Consider the following 20693-nt stretch of genomic DNA (forward strand, 5'->3'; position numbering starts at 1 on the left):
AGGGGCCCTTTAAGGGAGCGACTTGCTGTTGAGTCCGCCCCGTGACCCTGTCTGCAGCTGTGCCTGGCTCCCTTATTTCGATGTGTGCTACTTTGGCGTGTAGACGTTCCCTCGCTGTGCCTATTTTGATGTTGGGCTGAGCAACGTCGAAGTTGAACATCGACGTTGCCAGCCCTGGAGGACGTGTAGACGTTATTCATCGAAATAGCCTATTTCGATGTCGCAACATCGAAATAAGCTATTTCGAAGTTGGGTGCACGTGTAGACGTAGCCAAGATGTCAAAATCACTATTCCTATCTGAAGATGGGAATAGCACCCTACTTCGATGTTCAGTGTCAAAGTAGGGCGTGTGTAGACGATCCGCATCCCGCTACATCGAAATAGCGGGGTACTCCATGGTGGCCATCAGCTGAGGGGTTGAGAGACGCTCTGTCCAGCCCCTGCAGGGCTCTATGGTCGCCGTGTGCAGCAGCCCTTAGCCCAGGGCTTCTGGCTGCTACTGTTGCAGCTGGGGGTCAATGCTGCGTGCACGGGGTCTGCAACGGGTTGTCAGCTCTGTGGACCTCGTACTGTGCAGGCCGTGTGTGTCTGGGAGGGGCTCTTTAAGGGAGCGGCTTGCTCTTGCCCCAGAAGGGCTAGTCCAGCCTTTGACCCCGTCCACAGGCTTTGCTGGCCCCTTATTTTGACAGAGAGTGCTTGTGTGTGTGGACGCTCTGCATTTCCTTCCATGGCGGCTCCTTTCGACGTTCCCCGTCGCTACTTCGCTGTTGAACATCGACGGCACCAGCCCTGGAGGACATGCTGTTAAGGCATCTGTCACTTATGCAGCTATCACTCCCATCATCACCTGAGGTGCCTCACAGTCCCTCACTCAGCTAATGATACAGGTTGAACCTCTCTTGTCTGGTGACCTTGAGATCTGGCTGGTGCCGGATCAGAGAATTTGCCAGACTATAGGAGATGAATGTCTTCTAGCACCATTACCAATGCATCTGCTGCTCACTGAGCTCTTAGAAGACATTTAGGGGCAAATTACAGCTAAATAACAACATTGAGAGCCAGGACTGATGGCTGGAAACAAACTTTATGGGGCCATGGGAAACTTGATAACACCCATTATAAGTGGTTGTCCAGCTAATTAAAATCATGCCTGATTATGGATGTTGCTGGACAAGAGAGTTCCAGATGAGAGAGGTTCAGTCTGTAATTTTGCTATTCTTTAGATTCTTGATACAGAGAAGCCACGGAATCCCATTTTACTGTGAGGAGCTGCTGCGAAACCTCCATTTAAACAACATGCTCATCTTCCACCTGTGGGAGGAGGAAGAAGAAGTAGAGGATGAGTGGGAAGGCCTTTTCAGTAAGCTACTTATCATTAACTCATCAAATGCACAGCCCCCCTCTATACTGTTTGCAGAAGGATGTCTCTCTGTCTCCTGGGCAGTTCTCATCCTTTCCAGGAATGTTTGTGGCCCTGGTTGCTGGAATTCAGGGAAGGAAGAAGGGTGCATGAGGCAAGGAGCAGACATGCTGAGGGAAATGGAAAAAGGAGCCCAGGCTAGAAAGGAAGTGGAACTGGGCTGGGGTCCAGCTGAGGATAAGTGATATACATTGAGGTTTGTTTTGCTAGGTAGCAGTTGAATGCTGGGTCCTTGGCTTCCATTCCTGGCTCTGGGAGACGAGTGATGCTAAGTGGTTAAAGCCCAGGAACGAGTTAGAACTCCTGGATGCTATTTGTGTCTGATAAATTTCTATTCCTACTCTCAATCTTTGGGTCATTAAAGTCACTCAGGAAGGAAATATCCATTTTTTATTATTGGCAAAACTGCTGAACCATTCTAAAGTCTCATTTAAAAACAAAAAGTCTGAAGCAAAGACCAAGTATGAAAAATTTCAGCCCCAAAGCTTGATGTCTAACAAAGTTATAAGTCTCTCAGGAAGGGGGTTATTAAGCAATTTGTTAGCAACCTGAAGTGGTTTCAGGTACGTGCTATCCTTCTAACACTGAATAGTTAGATCTTCCCAGAACAGAACATGCTGTAACCCAGAGAAAGGAAGACACAGCATGGGTATAAAAGTGTTTTCTTCAACGTTTTAAATATGTTATAAATATCAACAAAATGAAGAGTCGACTTCAGAAGGTTGCAGTTAAGCAGAAATGCACAGAACCTGTTTTGCATGAATGATGGTTTATTCCCACCCAAATACGGCTGTAAAGCCCATTTCCCTTAGCTCTTACCAAGTATTGTTTTGCTTCAGTTATAAGCAAACAAATTAAAATGTGACTTTTCTTCTATTTCTCTCCATGCAGCCAATACCATCAAGGTCACGTCCTCCAAAACAGAATCGATTTCCAGCTTAGACAACGACTTGTATATTTGCACCATCCGTCAGGATGTGAAATTGCAAAATATTATGCTACCCCCTACGTTAAAAGGTGAGAGAGTCTGAGCCTGATCTCAGTGGAGACACGGTGTTTCTGTTCTCTATGGGCAGTAGCTGAAGAGGCCACGGGATTATGAATGCTGCAGACAACACAGGCTTAACTCAAGCAGAGCCCAGGAGTCTGTGCAATGGTTCCTCGCTGGAGGGCGGGGAGTGAGGCCACTCTGCCTTACTGCAGGCAGGTAGTAATTAGCAGTTGTTGGGGACTCTGGCTTTCAGGGAAGAGGGAAGGAGCACAGCACAAGCAGTCGTTAACCTGGAGCCTCCTGGCGGAGGCAGACCACAATTAACATTCTTTGGCCCACAGGTGTCTGGCTGGCGTAGAGCAAAAGCAGTCAGGTGCCAGCTACCTGCCCTAAGGTGGGTAGGCTGCCAACAGAGCGAAGGGATTGGCAAGTGGAGATAGGGAGACTCGGGACCACCCTGCTCCACCAGGTGCCAGCCCAGAGGCCTAACAGTGGCAGGGATCCTGCCAAAACAAGATGACTGATTCTGTAGCAGCAAAAAACAGACCAAAGTCTGGTTACCCTGGGCTACTTCCTACTGCAGTCTTGGTATAGGGCTCTGTAGGCCAAAGATCCTCTGTCTCCTTGGGGTACTTGGCCACTGGGAGCCCTTATAGCTGGTTGGGGTATTTATCTGATGGTCCTGGCAACTCCTTGGGTACTCATCTGTTTCCTCTGACTACAGGGCACAGGGCACAGGTCCACTCAGGACCTAGTCTGGGATCCTGTTGAGATCCCAGCTGGCTGGAAGAGACATCTGCTCCCTCCAGTGCTCCAGCCCCAAACTGAGGTCTGAGGCTCTCCTTTTATACTTACTGTCCTGCCCTGGAACTTCCTGTAAGGGGGCCGTACCGGATTTAGCTTCACCCACCAGGGGGAATATAGTGATCCCTAGCTTTTCAGCTTGGAGGGAGCCTGCTCCATCTCAGTACACTCTGCTTAACAAGCATTCTTCTGCTTTGCAAACTGTTTCTCCTCCTTTTGCCCCAGTCTAGTCCCTGAATCCTCCGGTGTGCTCTTGGAGTCATGCCAGCCTCCAATCCAGTCATCAGAACTCTAGCTGCAGGGAGCTTGGAGCAGCCGGGTCCTGATGCTCTTCTAGGAAGCCCCTTTAAAACTTATTTAAATGAAAAACTGTTAAACATTAATATAAACACACCCCTCCTAATAAATTCTGTAGTCAAATCAAGCCACTGAGCAGTTATGGTGGATCCTGGATCATCTCATGGTCAGTACAAAAATCCAGTGAGTGAATTCCCTGTAACTGCCCATTATTAGTAATTGCTGGTGATGGCAGCTCCCAGAAGACACAACTCAGGAGCTGGCTTCTTTGGGTCAGTTCATTTGCAGGGTAAAAAGGATGGGATCCAGACAAGACATCCGTCCTCCCCCTCACTCCCAATGCTAGAGTCTAACCACTGCAATCTTGGGAGCACCCGCTGGGGACAAAGTGATGATTTCCTGGGTGGCTTGTTTTGAGCAGGCTCTGCACTGGCTGAGTTAGACAACATGAGCCCTTCAGAGCAGATGGTAGTGAAGTGTGCGGCTATTGTTGGACTGACTTTCACGACTGATCTGCTACTCCACATCCTTCCCGAATGGACCAAGAGGAAGATGAACCAGACGCTTGCAGCCCTGGTGGACTCCCACATCTTTAAGTGCTTTACTAAAAGAAAGGACTCCCAGAATGTGCAGTCACAAGATATGGCCTCCTCAGAGCTAGTTGTCTGTCCGGGGTTCGGGAGAGCAATTGGGCAGGAATCAGGTATGTGGAGCTGAGTGTGCTGAAAACCATCTGCTCCTTGTTTGTGTTCTTGATGATCTTCCCAGAGTATTGTGTGATTAACCCATGTTAACATGCACAAGGTGCAGGGGCTGTCTCTGGTAGTGGGAGGCTGTATAGCTCATTGGGGACAGGGACTCTCTTTTATTATGAATTCACACAATGCCTAGGACAATGGAACCCTGAACTCCATTGAGATCTCTGTTGAGTTACTATAATATAAACAATAATAACCGCGTTGTGGCAGTTTGATTCCCACCACTGATGACCAGCATTCCCTCTAATTTTTTATTTTTGGAATACATTTTGTTTTGTGCACCAAGGCATGTGTGGATGGTGTACCACCAATTGAAACACAGGCTGCCGGCTGTGGGCCCTCTGCTAATCAGCTGGGCAGCACCTGAATCTTTCCTGGGCAGCTGCTAAATGATCAGCAGTGTTCCCTGTAAGCTGAGGGGACCCACTCTTCAGGGTGGTTTGACACTTGCAATGTGGATACTTCCGTCAGTGGCTGCAGTGGAAACGGAGCTGCGTGTGCTCAAACGCTGACCTTAGCAGATGAGAGCTGATGGACAAATCCATGATACCTTTCAGATGTTCGCCTTTCCATTTATAATCGGATCAGGCAAGAACAGCTGGTGATGCAGTGTGGGGCCATGGCTTTCTGCACACCGCTGTTGCAAGAAGCAGCCTACGAGGTCTGGCTGAAGAGCCAGAAAAAAGCCTTACATCTCAAGTGCATGAGCTACCTGGAGGGGCAGGCTCACAAATGCAGGCGATGCGGCGAAGGGGACTTCATTTCGTTTCACCGCCACGCAGTGGAGACCATGCTGGAGAGCATCGAGTCGCAGGAGTCCATTTCTGAGCAGCAAAAGGAATACCCATTAAGTGAAGCAGCCTCCTTGATCATCAATGCGACCCTGAAAAAGCTTGACTCACCCTCGTTTGAAGGTAAACGAAGCCCTCCTTTCCACAGTTGCTCCCCCCGACTGGGTTCTCCCAGGGACTGTGCTGATGGGATGTGGGGTGGACTCCTGTAGCGAAGACTTTGCTCACTGCTGCAGAGACTAGGGCTATGCAGGCGTTGCACGGACTGCACGGTCCTCAACTCATCTCAGAGTCCCGATGCTCCATGGGAGCGTACTGAGTCACATGTATACTGAGACATGGGTGTGTCCAAGGGTACCTCTGGACATGAACTGGGGGCATCTTCTGCTCGCAGAAGGTTGGATGCACCAGACACCTTTGCTGAGTCCCCTTCTCTCTTTTCCTTCACCTTCAGTAGCCCTGTTCAACTCCATCTCCTGCTTCCCTTGGGGAAATCTGGAGGGCCATCCTGGCCCCCTTTCCACTCTCTTCCAGTCCCCTGATTTTTTTCCTATATCCTCATCGTGTACCCCTCAAGCCCTGAATATGCTGTAACTTTTCCATGCTTCCTTATACTTTCACTGAGCCCTTAGGTCCAGAGTCAGGAGCTGATGGATAAGAGAACTTCCAGGACTGGGGCAGGGGCAGAGTGGAGCTATGGAAGAATAGCGGGAAGCAGGCGGATGTGTGGGGTAGAAGGACTGTGTGCAGGGAAGGATGTGAATTTGATAGGGCACTGCCCACGGGCAGTCAGTGGGTTTGAATGGTTCTAACTAAGGACAGAACTTAGCTTTTAAAGTTTTATCTTTTAAACAATTAGAGTGTAAATACTTTTGGAGAGGGACCACGTGGTGGGGTGTCTTCCCCACCCATAAAAGGCTAATAGAACCCTAGGGTGGCTGAGCAACAGGCAGCCAATGGGAGAGGACCAACAGGAGGCTGTGCAGGAGACAGCCAATGGGAGAGAGCTGTTAGGTGCAGCCATTCACCACAGGGGTGAGTTGAACCCCATCACAGACCATCTTTGTACTTTGTGTCAGTCCAGCACCTAGCACAACTGGCCCACTGGCTTCTGCTGGCCACTGCCTTCACATAGCAATAAGGCATTTTTCTAAAGCTTTTTATTAACATCACTTTCTCTCTCTACTTTGGCAGGGACAGAGAGAAAAGCTGTGATAACTGAGGCTTCTGTAGACAGCTCATGCTTCCCTGAAACTGTTCAGAGGACAATTGAACATAAAATGTCCCGTCACATGTAGAACTCACAGTAGCCAGGAAGGAGCAAGGCAAGACCAGCATGCTAAAATCTAGGGAGCTGCAGGAGAGAAAGAGGGCTAAACAGGGAAGTGGCAGATGAGGGAGAGAGACTGAGTGAAATAATATGGGTGAAGGTGTTGACCTGGGTGAAAGGTAGCAGGATATAAGCATTTAGGAAGGCCCGCCAATCTGACTTAAAAGTTGAAGATTATAGGTTCGCACCTCCCCCGAGTTAACGGTTAAGTCTGAGGCAGAGCCTCAGGCTCAGCTTGGAGATGAGTTTTCGGGATTCCCAGTAATTACACAGACAATAATTTTAGCAGCACTTATGGTTTGTTTATTTAACAGCACAGTGGTATATATGCAGCACTTAACCAACACAAACTACAGGCATATAACGCAGTTAGTATTTGGATTACAATTAAATGATTTTACTTAACAATATTTCTAAAGCAGTGCCTACTGCTTTACTAACTGCACTTATGGTTTAAACCTATGTTAGGTGAACAGGATACAATACTCACTGACTCCTTTTGAGTTCTTTAGAAGCTGAGACCAGCTCGCTTCAACCTGTCAGAAATGAGTTATTGCAGTGGTTAAGTAAAAGGAAGAAAACTAACAGAGTGTTCCAGGAGAAACAGCAAGATTAAGAAATAACAAAAATAGAGAGTGAGAGACACAGAGCTGGGGTGATAGGCACCCCACTGGTGCGGATCTGTCTGGCACAGCTTAACGCAGCGCAGGGTTGAGTGTTCTTTTACGCTACTTTCTGCATACCCCAAGGGATTTTTATACCCTTTTTCCCTCATACTAACTAAATTAGGGTCTGGCCTTGTAGAATCTTGAACACCTGCTGAGACCCCCCAAGTTTCCGATGATCTTATCCTAACTGTCCTTCCAGTTCCGAGAAAAGCTTGAGGGGAAAGTCCCGCCCAGGGCCTTTCACCTGAATCTAACGGACAATCTCACATTGCTTCCTTTAGGTGCGGGGGAGTTTAGGCGTATATTGGTGTCTGAGACATGTCCTTAGATGGCACAGACTGATGTACACACCGTTACTAATCTTAAACCTATGTATGGAAAATTGTCTAGCCCAAGCTTCCTCCTTATGCCATGTTTAACTGGCAGGCCACTTGCGTTACTGCTGACAGGAAAGACAAGTAGGCGTAGAGCCTTCTAGGCCTCAGTAAGACTATCATGGCTGCTTAATGTCTATGAAAATGCAATAAGTACTGACCTAAACCATATACTATAACCAAGTTAAGCTAAGCACAAGCTACAAAGGTATGAGAGAGAGAACACAAAAAAGAAATGAAAGAGGCAGGTAAAGGATTGGCATGGAGGGTGCAGAAGGATTCAGGGGGATGTAGTACTAGTGGCACATCCTCACCTGATGGGCAACCCTCATGTCTGGTAATCACCATGCATATGGCCCTTTTCTTTGGCCCCACGTACCAGGCTTTTTCCCTGCCCTCCAATGAGCTTTCTCAGCTTCCTCTTCTCCTCCCTTTCTCAGTGCACTGTGGCATGGCCCTCTGGCCAAGGCACAAGGAAATTTAAATCCTTTTTGGAAGTAACAAGAGCAAGTCCCAAAATGATCAAACTAACGCTTCTTCTGCAGCCACAGGGTCCACTGTAGTTCCTTTGCTGACCTTCCCGCAGGGCTTCTCCTGCAGGAACCTAACCCACTCCTACAGAGGTCTTTGGTGTTTCTTGTCTGTTAGACCTGCCGCCAGGGCTTTACTCCATCAGAAACCTGTATCCTCTTTAGTGTCTCCCACCTGGGCACTCTTAGTCTACTTAAAGTGCCTTGCTCCACTTCCTCTGGCAGAAGGCAATGAGTTAATCATACCCACCTCCCAAGTGGGGGGCATGATTAATTGGGGTTCTTTCCCTTGCCTTGCAAACGATGTGGGGACAAGCCCCATCACAGGGAGCAACTGACAATGGGCCACATCATCAAAAGTACTTAGGCATCTAACTCCCTTGGTTTCAGTGGAAGCTGGGTGCCTAAATACCTCTGAGGCTTAGTCCTTTGCGTCAGTACTGAAGCAGTGCCCTTCCGTGGTGCTAAGGAGAGACTCCTATTGGGCAGCTGTTAAATCCTATAGCAAGAGTGACAGAAGGACACAAGCCCCAGTGTTCTGATCACGTTCCAGTTTGGGTCATTCCTTTCTGCTGGCTTCAGATCCAGCACTCAGAATGTTGAGCCATTGGCTGTCTCTAGAGAATGCTGCTGTTCACAGTAGCTGTGTCTACATGTGCACGTTACTCCGAAGTAGCGGCACTAACTTCGAAATAGCGCCCATCGCGGCTACATGCGTTGGGCGCTATTTCGAAGTTAACTTCGACGTTAGGCGGCGAGACGTCGAAGTCGCTAACCTCATGAGGGGATTGGAATAGCGCCCTACTTCGACATTCAACGTCGAAGTAGGGACCGTGTAGACGATCCGCGTCCCGCAACGTCGAAATTGCCGGGTCCTCCATGGCAGCCATCAGCTGGGGGGGTTGAGAGACGCTCTCTCCAGCCCGTGTGGGCCTCTATGGTCACCGTGTGCAGCAGCCCTTAGCCCAGGGCTTCTGGCTGCTGCTGCTGCAGCGGGGGATTCATGCTGCATGCACAGGGTCTGCAACTTGTTGTCGGCTCTGTGTATCTTGTGCTGTTTAGTGCAAGTGTGTCTGGGAGGGGCCCTTTAAGGGAGCGGCTGGCTGTTGAGTCCGCCCTGTGACCCTGTCTGCAGCTGTGCCTGGCACCCTTATTTCGATGTGTGCTACTGTGGCGTGTAGACGTTCCCTCGCTGCGCCTATTTCGATGTGGTGCTGCGCAACGTCGATGTTCAACATCGACGTTGCCAGCCCTGGAGGACGTGTAGACGTTATTCATCGAAATAGCCTATTTCGATGTCGCCACATCGAAATAGGCTACTTCGATGTAGGCTTCACGTGTAGACGTAGCCAGTAAGAGGAGGAAAATACGTGTGTTATGTAACAGAGCTATTACAAAAGAAATAGGGAAGAGTAAGCCCACTTCAGTGGGACTGAACTGAAGTGAATTTGAACTAGGATGTTAACATATGAGAATGTGAAAGAACTGGCTGTTTAGGTCTTCATGAAAAGAGGAGTTATGTGGATTGGAGGTTCTCTGTGCAGTGATGTTTTGTAATAATAATTAAACTTCTCTCTTTGTTCTTCCCTACCCCACTGAGTTGTTCATCACATCAGGTCTGAGAATGTAAGGAATGGAGAAGGAGCAGTATGTTTATTGTGGGTAACAAAAGAGGGCCAAACAAGGAACTAAAAATACAGTAAAACTTCCTACAGTATTTACACAACACCTTTCCATGATATTGTGTTTTACATTTTGTACACATAGGGATTACTCACTCACCAACGAAATGCAGCCATCTCAGGGTGGAGTAGTATCACTATTCTGTGTCAGCAACATCACCCAACAGGTTTTTTCAGGAGTAGTAGGGAAGAGCAACTATTTCAAATAACATTGCAAAGGGAGTTTATGGAGCCAAATCTACATTTCTATAAAGAAATTAGGCCAGGCCATCATGGTTGCCATCTCTAATTTTGGAGAGAAATGCTATGAAATCTTTCATGACCATGATTGGTCAGGAACTGAGGTTAACATGCCATTCCAAAGACAGTCAGTCAAACCATGCTGTTGGTGATCCTTTTGCAGGAAGAAATGAATAGAACATTCAAGTAATTGAGTACAAGAGAAAATGGCTAATGCCCAATGGCAAGTTTATTGGGATATTAGCCACTTTCATAGAGAGAGTCCTCTCTTTCTCAGCTGGCCTGCATTGATAGACTACTAGCAAGGTTGTGATGTAAGGTCATCACAGTTGTTTTCCAACAAGCAAAGGCAGGTGATGATGCTAAGGTGACTTTTCAGAGGGACTTAATTATTTGATTCTTTTTCATGTTGAGCAGGTATACCCGTGACTGGGATCTCTGTGTCCAGACAACCATCTCCTGCAGTTTTCGTGACACCCAGTGCCGGTAAAGTTTCTTCTCTATGCGGGCAGTATGTACCAAAACCATTTGTCTTGAACAACAAGACGTGTGGCAAACATCCTTAGCTATACGTTTTCCCTTATTCTGTTAATTTCAGATATCACTTCTTCTATTTTCTCCGAGAAGCTATTACTTCCACAAGACATTGAGAAAGGTAAATGCAAGCTGATGTTTCCAGAATGTAAAGGATCGGCCACAGATTCTTTTTATACTCAGGCAATGCAACAGTGAGAAATTAAAAACAAATCCAAGCTTGACTGTACTAGCTTCTAACCAGACACAACTTTATCAGATATAGGACTTCCACTGATTTCAAAGAGGGTTGCATGTTTGTATGGGAGAGCTGATTTTGGCCCCTCAGCATCATATGTTAGCCTTAAAAATTCAGTAACCCAAAAAGGAAAAAAAAAGTGGGCTAGAAGGAACTGAATTTCTCCACCTTCTCTCAGAATAACTAAGGCTGGATCTAGACTAGGCGGATAAGTTGATTGCAGATAAGCAATTCTAGCTTGGCAATTGCATAGCTACAATCAACTTATCTGCAATTGACTTGCCAGGCTGTTCTCACTGAGGAAGGTCAATGGGAGAGTTTCTCTCATCGACCTCCTTTATGCCTTGTGATAGGAAGGAGTGCAGGGGCCAGCTGCCGACCCCAATAGGTCAATTTCACGCATCTCTACCAGGTGTGCAAAATCAAACCTTGGAAGACCGACCCTGAGTGGGTCAATCTTCAAGGTAATGTAGACATGGCCTAAGGCTATATCTGCACTACGGACCTTGCAGGGCCATGTGTTGACTGCTGCATCTGTGCTGATGTAAGCCCGCCAGTGTAGCTGCTGTATCCCTGGAGAGAGCTTTCCAGCTGGCATAATTAAACCACCCCCAACCATGCAACAGGAGATGTCAATACCAGCCCTTTTGTGGGTGAAACTTGTGCAGTCAGGGTATTTTTTCACACTCACAACTGACAAACGTTTTTCTGATAGAAGTGCTAGTGTAGCCAAAGTCAGAAATGCTGCACTGAAAAGAACCTTTAACAGTTGAATAAAGCCTCTAAAGGGATATCATGTTTGGGCAAAAAATCCCACCTAAATTAGATCACATACTGGTGTCAGTGGGTGTATCTGTGCTGACATCAGTGGAGCTATGCTGGTTTACACTAGCTAAGGATCTGGCCCATAAGGAGTATTTTTGGCTGTACGCTCATCCCTTGTTAAACGAGTACTTATGAGTACTCACTTAAAACGAGGGACACGTATACTTACCTTTGTTCACTAGATGATTGAACTCCCCCCGCTAATACAAGCCTTACCCTCCACCCCGCAGACCCAACCCACTGCAATCTGACCCCCTGACTGGCCTGCAGACCCAACCCGCCACAGCCTGACCCCCGCAGCTGGCCTGCAGACCCAACCCACTATAGCCTGGCCCCCTGCCGGCCCCCCAGACCCAACCCACCACAGCCTTAACCTCTGCCCCCGTCTGCCCCACGGCCCCAACCCACTGCAGCCTGAAACCCTGCTGGCCTCACAGACTCAACCTGCCATGGCCTTAACCTCCTCACCCCATGGACCCAACTCACCACAGCCTTAACACCCCATCTTCTCTGTGGACCCAACACGCTCCAGCCTTAACCCCCCAACACCTGCCTGCCCACTCCCTTGCAGATCCAACCTGCCACCAGGTTTTAACCCTTCCTCCTGCTCATGGCCCCAAACTGCCCCCAGCCTTTAACCCTCTCCAACCCCCTCCAACCCAAAGTTCATTTACCTTTCAAAAGCAGCACCACATGCTGCCATTCCTTCACCAAATTATGAGCACTTGGAACAAATCAGAGACTTTTACATGTATTTTAATGGGAATTTAGTGTCCCTGTTACGAGTTTTCACCTATGAGCAGAAAGCTGGGAACCAATTGTGCTGGTGTGGCAAGGGATGAGTGGAGTGTGTGTTTTTCCTGAGTAGTCAGCATTCTGAGGATTTCTGGGTGGGTGGGTTTCTTCCCATTAACTGCAGCCTTTGGAGTGTCCTGGCCTGCCATGTCACAGGCTAAGTCTCCAGAGGAGACTTTCCTTATCTCATAAGAACGGCCATACTAGGTCAGACCAAAGGTCCGTCTAGCCCAGTATCCTGTCTGTTGACAGTAGCCAATGCCAGGTGCCCCAGAGGAGGTGAACTCATGGCAATGCTTCTCGGCAGCACCTTTGAATTTGATCTCATTACCTTATTGATAGAGAAGGTCATGTTCCAGGGTATAGGATGATGCATTGAACTCAGTGGTTGATTTTTCTTTCCAGAGACTGTTAAGGCACTAAAGAAACACAAGATGTTGCCGGAGGAAAATCTTAAGTATGAAAACAAGGCCTTCAATCACCAGAATGCTTTACAAAGCAATAGATTCCTAGGGGCTCCAGAGGTTGTGAGTGGAATACAGTAAACTCTTCCATATCCAGCAGCCCTGGGACTGGGAAGTTGCAGAATATTCAAATATTCTGGATAATAGACAGGTATACCTAGCAGTGCATAACACTAAAGAAAAACAAGAATAGATATTAAGAAACAAACAAAATGTATGTAGAGTACTTTATTCACCAACAACAGTAGTACTGTATACTGTAAATTTATATTGTATTTGCTGTATTTATTTGTTTTTTTATTTTACTCTACTTTACTTATGGAAAACGTAACTAAAATTTACTTATGGGTAAAATGCCGGTTATTTGAGAGTTCCAGGTGATAGAATGCTGGATATGAAAGAGTTCTACTGTATATGGGTTTGGCCACTGTCTGAGTTGTGTGGGGGGATATGTCACCTGTTGGGGGTGAGATACCTGTAGATACTGGGAGCTGAGAGGGTGTGAGGCACTCTCTGAGCACGGAACAGTCCTTTGGGTGTTACGCTTGGTGTCTCGTGTTCCATGGCACAGTGGGACCAAAGCAGTAGCTCCTAAATTCTGTAGCAGCATTACTTTATTCTCCTTCTCTCTCTGGGAAATGCCCATCATCCCCACTCCTTTTCTCCCCACACCCCAAATTTCTGTGTAGGTGGACGTTCCTGCAGTAGAATTTGTTTATTTTCAACAGTCCAAAAAGGGATTTTTTTTATTACACCCTCCAGGTTGTCTTGCTCCACACCCTAAACCTCAGCTTTTGCCCCAGCCTGGCCCAGAGCCCCCTTTCCCCATGGATGCCAGAGAAGTGGGGAGCAGGCTCCTGGCTTTGGCGGCTCATCTCAGACCTCAGCTGTTGTATAGTTCTCCAGCCTGCTTAGCTCACCATCCTGACACTGAAGTTTCAGCACCAGCTTGTTAAAGGAGGCATTGTTATTACCAAAGCACTGACTGCAGAGAGAGCCAGGGGTCCTCTGGGGCAGCTGGGAGCACAGCTCCTTAGAGGACACACGGGAGGCAGACCTCTTTGCCACTTAGCTAAAAAACACCCCTGAGCTATCAGTCTTCTGCTTGCGACACCAGGAGAAATCCATGCTAAATCCATGTATAAACAGGCAGGCTCTTCATCTACAGGTGCTCCTGGTACCAAAGATCCTGCTCCCGCTCAGGAAAGACAGATAATCATGGAAGCTCCAGGCAGGCTGTGGTTCATAGTCCTGCCTCAGATGATCTAAGGGCTTGCGGTAGCAAGCTGTTAGGTCACACTTCTTTTCTATGCAAGGTCAGGTAGCTAGAAACACTTACCAAGTTCTCTTGTACTGCTGCTCATCAGTCAGATACATTTGAACCAACATCTGTGCTCCGCTTTCCCCTGATGTGTTCAGAGAAAGGAAGGTCACCAAGCGGAAAGGGGGTTGGCTTGTTCTGTATAGGAGGGGTTACGTGGTGATGCTCTCAGAGGCAATGGGGTTCTCTTCTCCAGTCAGGCAGAGAAAGGGCAGTCTGTCTCCTCACCAAAAGTGCAGAGTTCCCAGACTGGCTAATGTCACAGGCTGGAGCTGAGGGGGAGTGGGCTGGGTTCCAGGAACGCTGCAATCACATCAGGGTCTCAGATTTTATTGCTAGAAAAAAAGGGAACCTGAACACACAGAAGGGAGAGTGACCAGTGCAGGAATGTCTGTATGAGTCTGTCGGGCAGCAGTAGTCACTATAGCTAGGGAGGAAGCCATCTGAACCCACCCCATAGCAGCCAGGGCATGTACCAGAGAAGAATGGGGTGATGCTGTGCTTGATGGTGATGGGGGCATTGCCACCTGTCCACCCTCTAGTGGCCATGAGACCCAAGTGTGGGCAGTGGGTGTGTCAAGAGCTTTAGATTGACTTAATCTTGCCCTGCATAGACAAATACCGTAGTCTTCCAGCAGAACACTGGGATAGAAGGCACAAGGGGGCTGGGGGTCAGAGAGCACCGTCCGTAGGTCACAAGACCATCATAAAACCCACCCAACGTCATTAGAACTGTAAATTCTACCAGACCCCACTGATGTGAGCACACAAGACAAGCCTTGTGACATGGGAGTCCTGCCCTTTCTCTGCCATTTTGTCTGTGGCCAGAGCTGAAGATATCGAGAAGGAATTTCTAGAGAGGCTGGACGAGATCATTCAGCATTCAGACAGGGGGCGGGAGAAGATCAGGCACTTGGGATCCTGTGAATGCGAAGAGATTGTGGAATCTGTCTTTGTGCCACTGGCCCAGCACTGCATGGCCATGGGCGAACATGCCAGAGCCTTGTACTACTTGTTGGAGTGTGCAGCAGCTTACTTACACCTGTCGAACAACTACATGGTGAGCTGCTCTGTTGCCTTCGTCCCAACATCCATGTAACTTTGTGTCCTCCTCCTTTATCTCCCTCTGACTTCTCTCTCTCCATCTGCTCATGCTGTGCCCCCAGAACACTCTCTCCTTCCCCTGTTCCAGGGTCCATGGGTGGGTGGAATAAGAGTAGGAGACATGGAGCTGCCTCCACCTGTGCAGAGGGGGTTCTCCACTGGCCAGCAGTGGTAGCTTGGAGTGGCCAGAGAATTCAATCCTCTCTCTTCGGTGGGTGGAAGGGCTGGAGAGGTGTGTGGCAGAGGGGTTCACCCATCCTTCTCTGCGGTTTGTTCTGTTTAAGGCCTTTTGCAACTTGAATATCGCAGAGGGTCTGATCAAACTGGTGGACCATAAAGTGACTGTACTTAACCGGTTTGAGGAAGCCAATTTCTACAGCCTGAAGGGTGAGGTAAAGAGACAACAAGACCCTGGGGAATCTCTTTGGGTATCGAGTCAGGGCCATCCATTTAAGATAATAGCAGATTTCCTTTGTTTTCCTCCAATGTCCATACCACTGCAGCCCAAACTAAAAGTCCACACTGTTGGATGGGCTCAGATATCCCCTTTGGCTTGTATGATGCATTTGTCTTAGCTAGGGCCACTGAGTTGTCTCTCACAGCTATCTTAAATGAAAGGTGGCCATCACAACAGTTTCAATGAGATTTAACCAACCTGCTCCCTACTTCCAGTCTTGGCTCCTGTACTGATGTCATACTAGAAAAAGGCAGCTGTGAGCTCCACCATTTTGGACTGTACAGTTGGCTGATAATGTTATGAACAGGCTTTGTCTTACTTTCCTTTCCTCTCTGCAGGTCTGTTATAACATGGGCCAAATGAGTTTGGCCAAGAAATATATCAGGAGGGCTTTGGTTTTATTAAACAGAAGGTACCCATATACCTTGATCGGAGTCTTTTTCAAGACACTGCTGGAAGTGTCCAAGCATGCATCTCACCAGAAGCAGCAGTTCTTGTATAGTCGCAATAAAGGGTAGGAAGTGGAACTGGAATGAAACCTAGTTGGGTGGATTTCATCTTAGGCTCTGGTTGGCATTGCTGCAACCCCACCCCCCATTACATTCAGCTCCTATGCCTACTGGAGGTGGTGGGGAAGTGGCCATTCCTGGCCACAAAGCCACCCTCACCTGGTCTTACCAAAATGTCCCAACACAACTGCCTTTCATCTGGCACCACTCAACAAAACACACAGTACTGACGTTGGGCCTCCTGCCCAGAGTCTCATCCCACAGTCCCCAGCCTTCTGTCTTGCTTTCCCCACACTCTCTCTTTCTTGCCCCAGTCCCCTCATTCTCTTTGCCCCAAACAGCTTCCCATCCTGGTCCCTTTCCTTGCCCTCCCCGCTTCTGTCTTCTCTTCCTTTTGCCCAAGACCACGAGCCTCAAGAGTCTCTCAAGTTTCTCTTCACAACCTGAACCTTGTGTTTAAAAAATAGATGGCAGCCAAGGTTCTCCTGTGATCTCATGACTCCACAAGCTGGGGCTTTGAAATGCCAAATATCATCAGAGTTGACATGCGGCATTCCCCATATCCCTTCTGTTTCTCCCCATAATGGTGCCCCCCATGCTCACAGGATGGTGGGAGAGAAGTGGCTGCCCTGGCCAGTGCTGCTCGCTTATGCCCTAGCCAAGCCCCTTCTGTTTCCCTCTGCTGACAGAGCAAGCCCTGCTAGCAGGGGGCTGCAATTGCTGATCCCTCCTGGCTGGAACTTAACAGCTGACCTGTGGTTAGGTCAGGCAAGCGTGTGGGGAGAGCTCTCAGCATTGCTCCATAAAGCACCCTCTCTTGTGCTGCCCCCTTTTGCAGCCAGCAGATGTCCCCCTTCCTGCTACATCCAGCACCCCTACAAAGCCACGCTCCCATCCACTGACCCTCCCCCAGCTGGTGCCCATCATCCTACTGCTACTTCCTCCTTTCCCCCTTCCACCCCTGGAATCCTCCCGTGGCTCTGCTCCTCCAAAGGAGAAATGTCCAGATCAGGATCCTGCCTCCTCCCCCAACCCTCCCCTGACCCTGGCCCTGGCCCTCTGTTGAATTAGTAATGACAGTGAGATTTTTGTGCTGGTGTGAGTGGCTCCATTTAAAGATGTCTCTTGTGTGACAGGGAGAAGAAATTAGCTTTCCTGTATCAGCAGGGCCACTGCCTTTCCTTATTGTGGCAACTCTTCAGCCTGGACACTGCTACAAACAGCAAGAAGTTCTGTCACCTGGCGGCACTTATGAAGGTGAACTCAGCAGAGGAATCAGGGGATGAGAGCCAGGTGGGTCCACCCTCGTGGCAGGCAGTCCTCTCCTCCTGCTTCCCCCCTTCGAACCCCAGGAAGAAGAAGTAACCTGCAGTGCTGGAAATAACTGGGGTGGCAGGACACACCCTCCTGCAAGGGGACAGAGGAATCCTGGCTGTTATGGAGCAGATGTCTGATTTCAAGGAGCCATGGGTTGACCTCTCACAGTTTTGCTTTGGATAACCATCCCAATGTTCTGATGGTTTTTCTGGACCTCTGAGGCCGGAAATCTCATGGAAAAAGTGTTTTCTTGTCATATTTCCAGCATGCCTTGCTTCTTTCCACCTGGTCTGGTAAAAACATGGCCATGGGTTTCCTTGTCATGCTGCGGCACGTATGTCTCTGGTAAGCACTAGGGCAGGCAGAGATAGGATAAAATGGGAAATAGAGCCCTGTGCAGGTACAAAATTTGTATCCATATCTGCATCTGTATCTCTAGAAATGAGCCACAAATATAAAGTGGATAGCTGCAAATTTGCAGTGTTCTATAAACAAAGTTCACCGAGCTTTTTTAAACATCCTGAAAGAGCTGATCTGAGGTTCCATTTAATTTTCATTTCAATTGTAACAGTTTAGATTGGTTTTGATGTTTCTTGTTCTAGTTTACAGTCTGTGCCTGTACAGTGTATAGAAAGGGGGTTGGGTCAGTCCTGAGTGGAGTCTTTAGACATGAACATCATAAAGATTAGCGTTAATCATCCTTATTTTTAATGGCCAGCATTGTAAGAGAAAAAGGAACAAAGAAATGTTGGGGTTTCTGGTTTCTCCATGTGCTTTTTTTGAATCTATAACGGATAATGATTCAGTTGGTTTCAGGCTCTCGTTTTTTTCTTGTTTGGGACATTTTAGATCATTTCATCCTATATGGAATTCTCTCTCTGCTGCCAGATGATGGGTTACCAGGACGAATGGATGAAATATGAGCTAATGGCCATCCAGCGTAGTTCTCACCTCCAGGTTATGGGAGGAGGGCTATTAACAACAGTTAAATTAGCACAGTCATTGGCCTATATGAAGCTCTGTTTGGGTAACCTGCCCCTGTCTATTCAGTTAGGTAAGTCTGCTTTCATCATATGTGCTGGAGTGGAGGTGTTAGTATTAAGGGAAAGACACTAATTATGTTTGGTTTTCTCCACAGGCTACCGAGCCCATGAAATGTGTGTGCGTATGAAGAAACCCAAGCTGGACTGTCTGGTTCTTTGCATGCTCTTTGAAGCTCTCTTTCTGAGCATCAGGTATGATGCAAATATATGTTGCCATGTGGACAGGCTAAAGAGAGTGATTTGTGGAAAAGAAATCCAGTAGGGAACTGTCAAGCTTGTCAAATTCATTCCATGCAAACAGTCATATATTTTCTAAACAGAAAAAAATTGTGATTTATATAGGGCCTTAAACATAAGGATGCCCTTCCTAGAGACATTTAATTGGTCTCTCTTCTGTCATTATAACCACAAGCCCTGCCTACTGAAGTCATTGCAATTTGACAAGTCAGTTGCAAGGAAAATATGTAACAGATCACAGCGTGTGGGTATTTTCATGATTTCCGTGCTCTCTGTGAAAATGGGACGTACACAAGGCTGCGCTAAGGGTATCCAGCCTCATAGCTGACCCAGGAAGAGATGGTGTATAAGGCTGAGCAATACCTAAGAGTGCTTGCTGTGATTCACTGTTGATTAGAACAATATTCCCTTTAGAGAAAGAGGTGGAAGGCGCACGATGAGCATGGCCAAGGACCTCCCTGGTCCATAAAGCCAGGGAATGAGCAAGTGAAGAAGTATGGGCTAGGTTTGGCTTTTTTTTTGGCTGGTACTTTCCTTCTGAAATGAATTTCCTCCTCACAAGGAGACAGTTTCGTCCCTAATTCTTGGGATTCAGGTGCCTCTGTCGCATAGCTCAGTAGTCTCAGCTGGAGTCACGTGTCACCCTTATTTCCTGCCATGCCCAGTAGACTGGAAGACTGGTCCTTCTATATTAGACCTCCATCTCTAACAACTCTTACTGAGCCACAATGGCTTTCTTAACACACTTGTTCTCACCACTGTTCCTCCTGCCAGGGCATGTTTGTCTGCAGTGCTAGATCAGCCACTTGGATTCTGCAGGGACTGCTCTTGGTGCTTCTCCTTGTCAAAACCAGCTGGAAAGGCAACTAGCTATCCACAGTAGACCTAGCAGACACTTATAGGGCTATTTTGCACACCTGGGAAGGACCACAGTGGAGGATTTCTGTTCATTTGGTGTCATGTCAGGCATCCTTGAGACTTTTCTCCCTATGCTGTTTAGATCTGTGGAATCAAAAAAGAGGCTAGACACATGAGTGGAATGATGGGTGGGAGTGTAACCCCAGAGGCACTTAGCCCACTGACAAGAGAAAGTGAAGTCTCTGCTCCACAGCCTTGGGTGAGGGCCAGGTGACTTTTAGCTCACGTGGTAGAGCACATGACACTAGCCCCTCAGGTCACAGGTTCATTCCGCCTTGCTGACAACCCTGGTCCGTCGGCCTTATAGGAGGATAGAGGCTGAGACATTGACAGAGGAAAGGAAGTGAAACACCCCAGAATAAAATGTGTTGTGCAATCATGCTCCATGATATCTAGGTACAAAGACTGTGTGCGAGTGCTGAGCTGGCTGGAGAACTTGGCTGTTGAGGAAGACAGAATCATTGGGATGGCTTCTTTCTTTTCATACTGTTTAGAGCTCTTGCTTTATGCTGGTAAGTACTGGCTGAGGAGGACCACCAATAATGGGCTGCTTTGCAAAGGGATGCTCCTGGACAGGGACTGTTGCCATGTCAACACTGCCAAAAAATGCTGCTGCCATTCTGGCATCTCATTTCTAGTTCAGTGCAATTGACATGTTTTAATTATGGGAGCGAAAAGGTTTAACAGAAGATGGGGCTGTGGTTCCGAGGTGGGTATGTTGATAACTGTGTGAAAGTTGAAATTGTTGGGATAGTCTCATGCATAGCTGGAGCCTTCCCCCATTACCCCCAGAAGGGGAAACAGCTTCTCTAATGCAAATTTCTTTTACAGGATTTTCATTTAAATCATTTCAGGAGTGCCTGGAATTCATACAGAGACATGAAAAAAACTGCATCCTTATATCTCAGAATAGCCTCATGCTGGGGCTGTATTCCTCCCTGGCGATTTGGTAATACCTGACATCCCCTTATGACTGCTTTTCAGTGTTACTGTTCTAGTCTTTATTTGTCCATATGGTAGCTTGGACCTTGGAAACTTTGGGCTG

The 20693-nt window shown here is 47.8% G+C and overlaps 1 protein-coding gene across 1 annotated transcript in view; it reads left to right on the top strand.

Annotated features, from left to right (window-relative positions):
- ADCY10 (adenylate cyclase 10) overlaps positions 1–20693 on the top strand; it is a 68065-nt gene that overhangs the window by 42740 nt on the left and 4632 nt on the right. Inside the window, exons 19-33 of the mRNA XM_075003322.1 lie at positions 1225–1361; positions 2313–2438; positions 3935–4216; positions 4829–5185; positions 10304–10372; positions 10485–10541; positions 12684–12735; positions 14892–15123; positions 15452–15559; positions 15963–16138; positions 17270–17426; positions 18300–18504; positions 18589–18685; positions 20045–20160; positions 20480–20597. Of these exons, the coding sequence (XP_074859423.1) occupies positions 1225–1361; positions 2313–2438; positions 3935–4216; positions 4829–5185; positions 10304–10372; positions 10485–10541; positions 12684–12735; positions 14892–15123; positions 15452–15559; positions 15963–16138; positions 17270–17426; positions 18300–18504; positions 18589–18685; positions 20045–20160; positions 20480–20597 (2289 nt within the window). The remainder of the gene's footprint in view (positions 1–1224; positions 1362–2312; positions 2439–3934; positions 4217–4828; positions 5186–10303; positions 10373–10484; positions 10542–12683; positions 12736–14891; positions 15124–15451; positions 15560–15962; positions 16139–17269; positions 17427–18299; positions 18505–18588; positions 18686–20044; positions 20161–20479; positions 20598–20693) is intronic.

This window comes from Carettochelys insculpta, chromosome 9 (genome assembly GCF_033958435.1).
Source record: "Carettochelys insculpta isolate YL-2023 chromosome 9, ASM3395843v1, whole genome shotgun sequence".
NCBI classification, from domain to species: Eukaryota; Metazoa; Chordata; order Testudines; family Carettochelyidae; genus Carettochelys; species Carettochelys insculpta.